The 13265-nt window shown below is 33.8% G+C and overlaps 1 protein-coding gene across 1 annotated transcript in view; it reads left to right on the top strand.

Annotated features, from left to right (window-relative positions):
* LOC130449502 (chaoptin-like) overlaps positions 1-13265 on the top strand; it is a 66745-nt gene extending 53480 nt beyond the window's left edge. The window contains exons 4-6 of the mRNA XM_056787381.1: positions 3490-3600; positions 5190-8179; positions 11065-13265. Of these exons, the coding sequence (XP_056643359.1) occupies positions 3490-3600; positions 5190-8179; positions 11065-11375 (3412 nt within the window). The 3' untranslated portion in view covers positions 11376-13265. The remainder of the gene's footprint in view (positions 1-3489; positions 3601-5189; positions 8180-11064) is intronic.

The raw sequence follows: 13265 nt of genomic DNA, 5'->3' as shown, positions 1-13265 counted from the left end.
CAGTAGTACCTACGGAGGGTTGTTGACCCAACCTTCAGTTTCTGTGAAACGATGATCGCTGCGTTGATACCGCACGATTTGAAGTATTAGTCAGTACTAAAAAGAAAACTAGAGAAGGTTTTAAAATTCGAGTTTTGGAGATGTACTTATTCCCGAATTATTTTCGATATATTTCCGCGGATTTTACATTATCTTTGACCAGCGAGGTTACGCGGTCCCGGCTGTTCTCCAGTGCAGCCACTTATACGACACTAAATTTTTCGCGCGTTTATTGAAAAATTTCGATTTATGCCCTCGTTAAAACTGAGCTCAACCATTTAAAATATCCTCATCACAAATTTTGTGCAGACCTGTGTTATTGAGCGATAATACAGAAGTCTGATACAGAAGGCCTTTTCTCAACCTAGCAAACTGTAAATATTAAAAAATAATTGCATCTTATTTCATTTAAATATCACTTTTCCAGGTTAGTACGTAATATACCTGCAAATTACAACCTGTTTTCTAATAAAATCACATTTATACCAGTAGATGAAAACTGCAACGACATTTCAAGTATTTTCTAGAAAAAATGGAATAGACTAGAGTTGATTCTGAATATCAAAGTGGTATATTAATATTTCAATAAAAGCTATACAACTACAAAGTATATCCAATTATTATTATCATGATTTCCTTCTGTAGGTTCTATAATATGTATCATTACATTAATTATATGCCTGAAGCTTCTTGGAAGTGCAAGGTTTGTTTTTGCATGAAAATTTGCGTGACTAATAATATCGTTTCCCCAAAAAACATTCAACATAATTATACCATATACATTGTGGGGTTTTTCAAGTGAAATATTACAAGATAATAGTCATATAGTTAGTCATATATGACAGTATATTTTATCTCGGAGTAAGAGTAAGAGTAAGAGAAACCCTGTAAAGGAAATTAGATATTTTATATATTTTCATAAAAATTCTTTAACTTAAAAAACACAATAACAGTGTTTTGTAATAACTTTTCCATTTTTTATACGTATCCTACATTAGTCATAGAATTACTAAGAATTGTTGTCAACCATCCTGACAATAAGCAGTGAGCAGGAACCCTGAAGATGTCCGAACGGAGTATCAGGTCAGTTTACCTTCAGTCTCTAAAAACGATAACTTGGTTGTCAAAACGTACAACAGAAAGCTTTTTCTAAGTGCCATTAAACTTGAAGATCAACTCACTGTTACATCAGGCTGGTACATCACAATTCTTGAATCAGTCAATATTCGCAGGTAATGTGGCATCACGTTAACGCATTGTGATACATTTCACAATAGACCAGTCATGTTAAAGATATGGCCCGCAGGCCGCTTCCGGCCCCTGTGCCGTATCAATAAGGCCCGCGATCGCAATGTGTCACAGAAATCATGTTTCTTAGAGCTTTTAGACTTCAATCGATTCCTCTACGGATGTTTTAAATACCCGTACTCTCAAGTTTTCAGATATTTATAAGTATCGCCATCTCTTAGCAGCAAGCGGAAATATCCTATTATTTTTGTCGAGAACAATAGAATCTTCCACGCGCTTTGAGCCTAGACCAGGACCTTCCTCAACCATATAAAACGAGGGCGTTGGCACGACATGAGTCAGTTGAGTCGAGTAATCGAAGCGATACTGTTGGAGGATTTTAATTGTACTGCCTAGTAGTGATTGTGAAGGTATTGTGCATTTGTTTGTGTCATGAGCGTGCTATATTCATAATTATTGTGTCGAGTTTCAAGTACCCCATACCTTAATCAAAGTCATAGAGAATCTATAAAGCGCGAACAAAATCCAGGCCAATATCGACGGAGAGTTCACCGAACCAATCCCCGTGGAAAGAGGGATACAACAAGGTGACTCACTAAGTACACTTGTTTTCAACAAATTTATGAGTGAAATAATAAAGCAAGTATGCAGATTGTACTGATACAAAATGGGTGACTGCAATATTACAATCCTGGGCTATGCTGACGATACTGGTTACAGAAAACGAAGACGACCTCCAAAAGCTGCTATATTGCTTTAATTGCACAGCAAAATCTCTAAATATGTTGGTTTCTGCCTCCAAAATAAAAAGCCTGACAACATCAAAAATACATCTTGGATGCAAGGTGGTCGTAAACGACAAAATAGTCCAGCAAGAAATGAAATTCAAATATCTGAATATAGAACTATCCGGATATGGTGATATTGAGACATGTCTGAACGACACTATATGGAAAGACAAATACATAAGTATTGAGGCCAAGCTAAGAACCTACAAAACTGTAATCAGACCCATAATTACGTACACAGCAGAAACTCGGCCTGATACAGCAAAAACAAAAAGGCTCCTGGAAACAAGCGAAATGAAAGTCCTACGAAAAATTACTGGAAAAACCCTCCTAGACAGGGAACGTAGCGACGACATAAGGCAAAAATGCAGAGTGGAAAATATTAACGGATGGGTTGTGAGCAGAAAGCGCGAATGGGACGAATACATAAGTAGAACGAGCGAGGAAAGAATAGTAAGGATAGCACAAGATATCTCACCACTGGAGTGATAATCTTACCATCAATTGAGACAATAGGCATGTTGCGAAAAATGAACAGGCAATCTGCCTAAAATGAAGTAGGAAGAAGAAGGAAGAGCTTTAGTCAAACTTCTGCTCATTTGGCACCAGTTTCCAATGTATACATTGTCGTATACTTTCGCAATAAAACTGAAAATAATGAAGTTTGAAAACCAATAAATAACATTTATTCACCCTACGGCGGCCATTTTTAAATGAGCGTCAACTGATTTTGACAATTCGGTAGATATCCTAATTCTGATTGAATCGCTATGAAATTGAAGTTTCTAGTGGTGAAAAGACAAAGGAGGAGAATAATAAGTTTTTATTTCAACTATCGTGTAGCGAGAGACAGATACTTCTATATGTACAGTTTAAATGGGAAGGAATGTCCCACTATTAAGGTAACGACAATATACTTTTTTCTCTCTCGTTCCAAATACCTCGTAAAAGTTGCGCATGCTTGAAAATGCGCACAACCGAGCTGACACCTCGGAGGATAGAAAAATCGTTGTCAGTGTGTCTTTCTTGGATGGAACAACTTCCACTTATATGGGTGAACCTTTCTTGTTTTTTATTATCTTTTTCCGATTTAATTATTTTTTTAAAATATATTAATATATTCTGATACGTCGATAATTGAAACTTCTAGAACCATTGGTGATATTCATACTGAACACACTGTTTATTACTACCCCTAAAGAGTTCGGTATTTGGTCTCTGAAGACGATATCTTGGTTAGACAGTGTAATTGTAAATGTTGATATAGTAGTTGTGGTGAACATTATATATTCAGTACTTTAAACGATTTTAAGTCATTTTTCTACAAACTAATACTATTTCTAAAGCCTCTAATAATTGTACATCTTGTTTTATACATCATTGAATATTTATTAATCAATCCTATTGTTCCTAGTTCTTTATGGAAAAGTCTCACATCATTAGATCTCAGTTACAATAAGCTGGACAGTATTCCTCTTGTGGCGCTCAAAGATATTAGGAATTTGCAATGGATCAATTTACACGGGTGAGTGAAATTTTAAGCTAAATAGTCTATTAAATTAACAGAACTAAGTATCTGTCAAGAACAAAAAGTTATAACTACATTATTGCTAAAAGTAATAGTGATTATTTGGAATCAATAATCCTAGTTTTTGCTCGTTATATTATAGAATATTTTTTGTATTCTTTTCCTCGAGATTTTCAGAAACTATAACCCGGTTTCAGGTAGATCACCTATCAGCTGATTGCGATCACAATTTCCGAACGTCGCGTTCACTTTTCGGTGGAAATTTCAAATTTAAAACATCATCCACTAGAACTTCTGATTCCATTACTTTTTGGTGTGTTAATTCTTCCAAGATATACATTTAGTTGTATAAAAGATTCTAGATGTTTAATAATAATTCAAGAGCAGTTATCAACCATTTACCCCTAGCACGGATTTTGCCCTAAAGTTTAAAACTAACAAGATATTTTAAGTAGTACAGACATTGGGTATTTTTACTTGGAAAGTTTTCCGGAAGTTTTAAAATTGGCAATAGTAGATGCTCTAGGCTAGTTCTGGAACGGAAGTGACGTTCATAGGTTACGTCGCAATATCCTTATCGTTACGTCTAGCTGCAGTTAATAATGACAGGGTTGATAGCAAAAGTGTTGACCGGCAACATCGAAGTATCGAAAGTGTTGAAAAAAAATTGGTATATGTACATGTTTTATAAGGCGATATCGAAATATATATAAAGGGTGTGATATACGTACGTTTTTTGTTGTTATTGGCAGGGTTGATACAGGTTTGATAATAGATCAGGAAAGTGAGTGTTTTGTAAGGCGATAACGGCAATATAGAAATACGGGGTGTGATATACGTACGTGCTTTGTTAATTAGCGACATTAAGGCATTGGTATAAACTTTCTCATCCAATGTTTCCCGCACTTCATATCTCCTTATCTACATAAAGTCGTGATTTGCTACCAATCTAGCCGTTATTAACAAAGTTTACGCCAATTCCCGAATGTCACTTGTTCGTTGCTGGACCATTATCATCAGAACAATATGTCCCACCTGCCATTATTAACAAAACACGTACGCCGTTGATGTTGCCTTAATCGCCTTACCTCACTTTTTCACCTTTCTCTTAATACACCTCTTATTTCGATACTTTGATGTTGCCGTTATCGTCTGCGGTTAGACGTGAAGGTAAGGATACCACCACATAGCCCGTGATTAACTCGATCCTGACCAAGAATGAACGTTGTTTATTTCCGCACTTGCTCGTTATAACCCGATCATAGTTTCCGAAAAGTCCTTTTGCTTCCTTGATAGTTTGTCCGTTAGTGAATCCCGTCACTGAAAATAAATTGGGTACTCTTTTGACAGCTTGACGTTGTCTTCCGCAATTAGAAGGATCTAAAAGATATTTCTTACAAATACGCGGTATTATAGAACTTGACCCTTCACTCAGAAACTATCATGCAGAGAGACAACAAATTGTCAATGCTGTAAGTTTGAAATGAAATCAAACAAAGCTGTATAAATTCATCAGATAAAATTAAAAAGTTTTTAAATTATGACTTCTTATTATCTATCGTTGATTTCACAATATTTATTTTCAGAAACCAGATTACTTCCATTGTCGGTGCCTGGTCTCACATGAAAACGTCAGTTTCAACATTATTCCTCGGCGAAAACGACATAACTTCAATTCCAAATGAGACCATGCATCAACAAAGCCTCCGACAGTTCAAATCACTAATATGGTTGAACCTCGACGGAAACAGAATATTGGATATCCCCAAAAACTCATTACCAAGTTGTTTGAAAACAGCTAGTCTTTCATATAATTTAATACAACATTTCCCATCGGAAGTGATTGCACATTCACCGTTTCTCCAGTGGTTGTACCTACGGGGTAATCATATAAGACTGATTCCACAATACACTTTCCCTAATTTGGTATACATGGAAAAAATAGATCTAGCAGAAAATTTCATAAGTACGTTACCACTATACGTATTTAACAATTCGTTGCATATCAGAGACATTAATCTGGCTTTCAATGATTTTAGAATGTTAACAGATAACTGTTTTTCCGGTCTCAACACTGGCAGGATCATTTTATCTTATAATTCTATAGAAAAAATGGATTTAGATGCTTTCAATGGTATCACACATTCATTAGAATACCTAGATCTGGACCATAATAACTTACAACGAATTCCTCAAGGTCTAAGAAGATTAAACTCGCTCAAATATCTATATTTATCGTCCAACGTATTAAGAGATATCGATCCAACAGCTTTTGATAATTTTTCTCATAATCTAAGAGCTGTTAGTTTAAGTGGGAATCAACTATCACAGATACCTTATGAAGCTCTACAAAACTGTACAAAACTATCTCATTTTAACATCGCTTTTAACGAAATATTTAGTATACAAGATAATACATTTCAAAATTGGGCATCAACAATAAAAAGTTTAATTTTGGCCAATAATAGATTAAACACATTAGAAAGTGACGTTTTCAGTTCTCTAACGGAATTAAAGGAACTAAGTTTGAGTTTCAATCCTCTCAGATACATCGATAAAGATGTTTTTAGAGGCTTGGAGAATTTAGAAAGTTTAGAAATGTCATTTAGTTTAGATAATGTTAAATTAAATTATGAAATATTCGATAGATTAAAAAATTTAAAATGGTTGTGTTTGGATCATAATAATATCGATGTTATATATCCTTCATCGTTGCTATTATCAGAATTAGTATATCTAAATTTGGAATTTAATAAAATTAGAAAACTTCCAAAAACTTTTTTTAAATCTAACGTACACGGTAAATTACAGGATATTCGATTGTCGCACAATGAATTAACTGTGATAGAAGCAGATACTTTTCGATCGTTAGCTAATTTAGAAATTATATTTTTGTGTAATAATAAAATAAGATATATACGAAAAAATGCTTTTTTTAACCTACCAAAACTAACTACTATCATTCTATCACATAATGAGTTAACTGACATTAGTCCTGATGCTTTCACAAATTTACAACGTATGGAAAAAATTGATCTGAATAATAATTTATTGAAGGAAGTTTTCTTTAATTTTTTCACGAACATATCCGGTACGCTACAACTGAATCTCAGTAGAAACGAAATTGTATCTTGCAATTCGGATTCTAGATTTTTGAATGTCCAAGTTTTAGATTTCCGATTTAATAATTTGGAAAAAGTTCCTGTTTGTATTGAAAGAACGTCTGCTTTAAGAAAACTTCATTTAGATCATAATGTTATAGTTACTCTCGATCAAAACACTTTTATGCATCTTACGTCTTTAGAATATTTAAGTCTTCAACAAAATAAAATAAAACTAGTTGAAAAAAAAGCGTTTTTCGGTCTACAAAATCTACAGTCTTTAGATTTATCTAAAAACTTTATAAATCAATTACATATTGGACAATTTGCTAATATGTCCCAACTAAGAATTCTCAATTTAAGCGGTAATCATTTAAGTTATCTACCGAAAGAAATTTTTAAAAGTACTCACGTCGAAATGCTAGATTTAAGTTTCAACACTTTTTCATTAGTACCAAGTACAAGTCTTTCTGATATTGGTATTTCTTTGAGATACATTTCCATGAGATCAAATAACATTGAACACATTGATATAACTACTTTTCCAGATATTACCTTATTGCAATATTTGAATTTAGCGAATAATAAGTTAACTATACTACCTGATAATGTTTTTACTAGCTTAGGACTTCTACATACACTCGATTTAAGTTCTAATCCTTTAAGATCAAATTTTAAAGAGCTGTTTCACTATGCGCAAACGTTACGCTTTTTAAATTTAGCCAACACCGGTATGATGACCCCGCCGCATTTTCCATTACCGAATTTAATTTCTCTAAATTTATCTTATAATAACATTCAAATTATAGAGAAAATTTCAGTACAACAATTAACTAAATTAAAAATTCTAGATTTAAGTCACAACGATTTAATACAAATACCTTCACACTTGTGGGTTCATCTTCCTAGTATGAAAACATTAGATTTATCCTTTAATCCGATCAAGGAATTAACATTAGACAGTTTTGTAAATCTTCATAATCTACAAGAACTTAATATACAACATTTGCATTATCTGACTAAATTTGAAAGTAAAGCTATTTCGCAGATTAGAATACTTTCGAAATTGTCGATGCAAACGTGGCCGAAAATTGAATCTTTTCCTGAAGAGATGTGCCAAATGCTTTCGAACATCGATCAATTAAGAGTATTGAAAATATATTTTACGGAAACTGAATTAACTGATCAATTACTTTGTATAACTAACAGGAAGTTAAGACATTTAGAAATAACAGGAAAAAATCTCAAGTTTGTGAATAAGGATGCTTTCGCGAGATTCACTAAAAATCCAGAATTGTTAATTGAAATTCATGGAACGCAGATAGAAGATCTACCGTCTGGTTTATGTTCTAACATGTTCAAAATCGCACATTTAACTCTTAGTTTTAAAAATAATATGTTAACACATCTACATCCGGATATCTTTTATGGAAACTCTAGCAGATGGAAATCAGTTGGTACTACTTTAATTTCTGGTGAGTATAATTTTTATTTCCAAATAACAATCTATTATGCCCTTATTGAGTCGCTTCTCCGATATGCCCTTCCCTTCTGGGGTTCGCGAAGTGTGTCTCAATTTTAGCAAACTACAAAAGAGAGCTGTTAGATATTTACTTATAACAGCAGGGCTCACTGCAAGGACTTCTTTAAAGTTTAAAAATTCTGACTCTTCCTTCATTATTCATCTTTGAATTTATTTGCCTAATTCGTAAGCACGCTTCTCCAATTTGAGACAGCTTTCTACTTGAGAACGCAGAGCACGACCTTTACCTACCTACTCCATGTTCAAAATTAGTTAAGGACTCAATATTTTACAATGCAAGAAATGCACAATCACTTGCCAATTGAAATTAAATCGAGATATCATCTTTCCCTTTCCTAATAAAAATAGAATAATATATGGTTTATGGCTATTGAATAAAGAGACTGACGAAGCTACAGAGTTACGTAAAAACTTGAAGAAACAAAAAATACAGTGAGAGAAGAAAATAGCAAAGATTTATGCCTTCTACAAATGCATCCCATTGTCGAAATTTGTCACAAATCACTTGGACAATTGAATAAAGGATTTGTCTTTTTTTACCCACAACACGCTTTGGTAATTAAGAAATGATTCAAGCCCCTCCCTAAATTATTCTTTTTCAAGTACCATACACTTTGCAGCTTGTAGGTGTACTCTTGTCCAAAACTTTTAATTTATTATCTGAAGGCACCCTTAAATATTGTCAATTATTGATACTTTCTGTATAAACTGGAAGCTTCCGTCGTCCCCAGATATGTTAATCAATGGGGTTGAAATCACGGGAACTTGAGGGCCAGTAAAGGACCTTCACGTCCTAGAGAGATGCTCCATCTTACTGAAAATACATCTCTTGCATAACAATCTTTGCTTTGTCAGGCAGATTCGGCAAAATATTTTGTAGAAAGTCGAATCAAAAGACTATCAAAAAAGTGAGAACCTACTTATTGAATAATTTATTTCGTTTCTTGTAAATTGAGTTTCATCTGTAGATAGTGTCCTGTACAGCGTTGGTCGATGACTTTTAGTACCATCTACAACTCACGGATTCCATCATTAGGATGTAGTCGCTGAACCTTTTGAATATGATATGTGTACAGATGATTTTTTTTTTGGAAGACTATAATTTTTTTGATTGAGTAACATTGAGCTCTCAACTTTCTTGTCAAGTGCTTATTGTAGGGTTCATAATTATCGCGTTCGTCCATTAGGAAAAGGACAATAACAACTAACCGAAATGTTGGATAACTGGGGTTTCGACGATCAGGAAATCTGTGATATTCTCTAGTAGCAGTTCTACAATGACCTTTACAGCAAAACCCATTGACAAAAATGATGTCGTCATATTCTGTGGTCGAAAACTGATTTCGAACAAAAGTAACAAAAGGTAACACAATAGTACATGACGAAAAAGAAGAAGAAATATAAATATATATTCTTCTACACATATGTATATATAGATTTGGGGTCTCGTATACACTGGGACCTAAAGGACCCAATTTCTTGCTGCGATAGTGGAAAACCCAGTGTTTACACTGATCCGTTAATCCCACTCTTTTTAAGAAGTCTAGAATGCGGGATGGCTTCAACTGCCAGAGATCTTCGTCTTCTATTTCAAGCGCTCTCAAGTGTAGTGCTCTGAAGTTCCTTAAAGTTTCACACTTCGAGAGAATGTGGATATAGTTCTTCGGGTGTTTGTTGAGGCGACTGTGCCCCGATGGAACTAATCATCATTGAGCAGATCTACTTTGGATATAGTTTCCCAGAAGAGTCTGATACCAATGAAGGGTTCGGGTCCCATGAAAAGCTTTTCTACCCCCGATTTCCTACACATAAACGAAGGTTGAATTTCTCGTTCAATACACATTAACACTTTTGACTTTTCAATTAATTCATTTTAATATTAATCTTAAATAATCCCGCACTGCGATTTTTGTCTAAAATCTCTTAGAGATAATATAAAACTTAGAGATAATACAAAGTGACAATAAGGAGAAGTTGACACTTTTTAGTAGTCTCATGATATCTTCCCTGTAGGGCTCTACATGTGGTGAAAGTATATAAATTTCCTCATGATTCACCCTGTATAATTCATTCAGTAAACCTGGAATATCATGACAGCAAACTAAGCCATTTTCCTTTGAGAAAAATAGACTGCCTATTCTGAAACTTGGAAAAGTTTGCATTTTTTTGCAAAAGTTTCCATTGCTATAAAGAAAGATCTAAATCACGAACTAGATCATTGAACTTTTTAGGGATAGATGAAAATTTGTTTTTTTTTTGTTTAGTCGTACAAGCGACTCTCAAGAAATATAACTTGAATAACTGAAACCCAGTATTTTCAAAATAATATTCAAATATTATATCATGCTAATTATTTCACCACTCCTGATTGGAACCATTTAAGATCTGTTAACCATAAATTAAGTTATACAATATATTTCTTATTTTTGGCTCCATTCACCTAATTTCTGTCTAATATTACTGTACCACGAATAATCATGAATCTACCTACTTACTATTGTATTCGTTGTGTATTATAAGATTTATTGTAGACTGATCGTTTTCAATGTCTTCATAAGCGGATCCACATGTGCCTTAGACACTTGAAGTTCCATTTACTTACCAAATTACTTATTTTCTTAATGTGGCGTGACGACGGGTAGTCAGATTATTTGAAACCACTTTATTTATTCATATTTTATGTTAATAAATAGTTTTTCCAAAGTTGTGAATTAAGTTATTCAACTTGCTTTATGAATTTTTTCTTTTTGTCGCTAATTTGTAATAGAAATGTAAATACTTGATAGATGTTTGATTAGTTCATTGTTCGTATTACAGGAGGATTGCTATTATCAAACAACCCTTTTCGTTGCGGTTGTCACCTTTCTTGGCTTAGTCATTGGTTAAGAAGATGGATGAGAGAAAGTTTGCAGTTCCATAATTCCCCAGTAGAGGAAGTAATCAACATGAACGAAATTATAAAAGAATCTACGTGTATAGACACTAGTAGTGGTAATCGAATTCCGATAATAGATTTGGAACCGGAAGATACGAGCTGTCACGCAAGCGCTCTAAGCAACGGAACATATTCAAATAACGCATCTGTGATATATATTATTTTTTTAATAATAACCAGATATTTAAGGTAATTTTGAGAGTGCCATGTAATGTAATTAATCCAAGAATAATTTGTTATTAATTATTTTAATACGGTTTACAAGAATTGAATGTACTTCTATGGAATTTTCACAAGGCGCTATTAGAATTTATACTTGCGGAATAATTTTAAATTAATTATTTAAATCATAAAAAAATTTCGTAGCTGCAATCATCGCAAACATTTTTCCAATACAATTGAAATAACATAACGTAAATGAAATTGTCACGATGTGTATAAACAAATTTCGGTGAAAATTTTTCAGTTTCTCTTGTCGAGAGTAGAAGTCTATGTACCTAATGGAGTCCGCTTGACTTAAACAAGAGCGATTCTGTATATTTTAAATTGTCGAAAAACTAGAAAGCTGGCAAGACTGTATTTTTAACTATTTTTAACGCCATCCTTAATTAAGTGCAATCTAAATATGAATTTGAGCGCTATAATCTACTATAATTTCAAAATCATCAAGTAATAGTCCAGGAAATAGGTGAAAATTTGGTTAATGGTTCTGAAAACGAAGCTGGGTGTATATTTTTAAATAATTAGACACGCCCGTATTTTGCAATTTACCGCACGTCTCTAGCACTCATAATAGCGCTGATATAAATTTTTAAAAGGGGAATATTCTTACCCCGCCCTCATTTCTTTTTGCAACGTGCCAATCGCTTGCTTACGTTACCAGTACCGATCAAGTTCCGTCCGCCAACTTACAGTAGCATCCACACCACGTTGTTTTGTTTTACCATCCTATCGTGTCGTATCATATTGTCGGGATGTCGAAGCATAGATCGACAAAGGTTGTTACAAATATCGTATTGTACCAAAAGGTATCAACACCACTATTAGGTAAAGTTTTTCCAATATCAATTGCAGATTATGAAAACCCTTGCCGACAATTTTGTTCTGTATTCGTTAAAAAGACAGATTCACTTAATTGTCGTCCTATATGAAACTTGGAAAAAATCATTATTATACCTCGTTAACTTGCTACAACTGAATATTGAATTATAAAACGTAAATAGACGAGTAAAATGTACCTACCTGTGAGGGCGTTTGGTTTAAACAGGGTACCAGACGTGGACTGAGCCCTTTTTGTGCCCTTTCGTTTTTTTTCTGGAAAACGAAATTTCAAAGCAGAATTCTTTGCCAATAAAATAAAAGAAAAAACATTTCAATTCCAAAGTATCTTTATAATGATAATCATGGCAGTCAGAATCATCTGAAGTCTGAACTATAGTCATCATTTGATTGAATTATGATACCACGTACTCATCATTTTCTTTAATAACATGTTCAACACAGTTTTATCAAAGCTCTTGGCAGTCTGCTGCCAGAACTTTCTTTACGAGTTTTACAACCTCTTTATTCAGTTCTGGAGACTGATTACATTTTCGTAATTTTGATTTTACGTTTGCCTATATTAACTCTATAGGGTTAAATATGTAATAGTAAGGAGGTAGTCTAAGAAGACTATGCCCTGTTCTTTCCACAGCTTGTCAATATAATAAATGGCCTCTAACTTTATATCTTTAATAACAGTAAGCAATTCTTTGTTTGTTGGGCCTGTTTTACGATCGCTGACAAGAATAGGAATATTTTTTTCAGGCGCATAGTTTTTCTCGGAAACTATAGTCACATATGTGTGCTATAGACTTAATTGCGTTTGAATGCAAATCATTTCCTGACGGTCCACAGGCGAGGGAGGCGATTTGACTACGATTTCTAACCACGTCTGGCGCACACTTGGGTCACACGGTTTCGGAATCGGACGGACGATGTAAACATAACCATTAAAATAAAGGTGGAGGCTATTGTTGATATTGGAAATCCTCCAATAGTTGTATCTACAAAACTAAAGAATGGTAATCTTATCTGGAAAAGA

The sequence above is a fragment of the Diorhabda sublineata genome, chromosome 10 (assembly GCF_026230105.1).
Source record: "Diorhabda sublineata isolate icDioSubl1.1 chromosome 10, icDioSubl1.1, whole genome shotgun sequence".
Classification (NCBI taxonomy): Eukaryota; Metazoa; Arthropoda; class Insecta; order Coleoptera; family Chrysomelidae; genus Diorhabda; species Diorhabda sublineata.
Note: the sequence above shows the minus strand (reverse complement) of the source record. Positions and strands in the feature narration are given on the sequence as shown.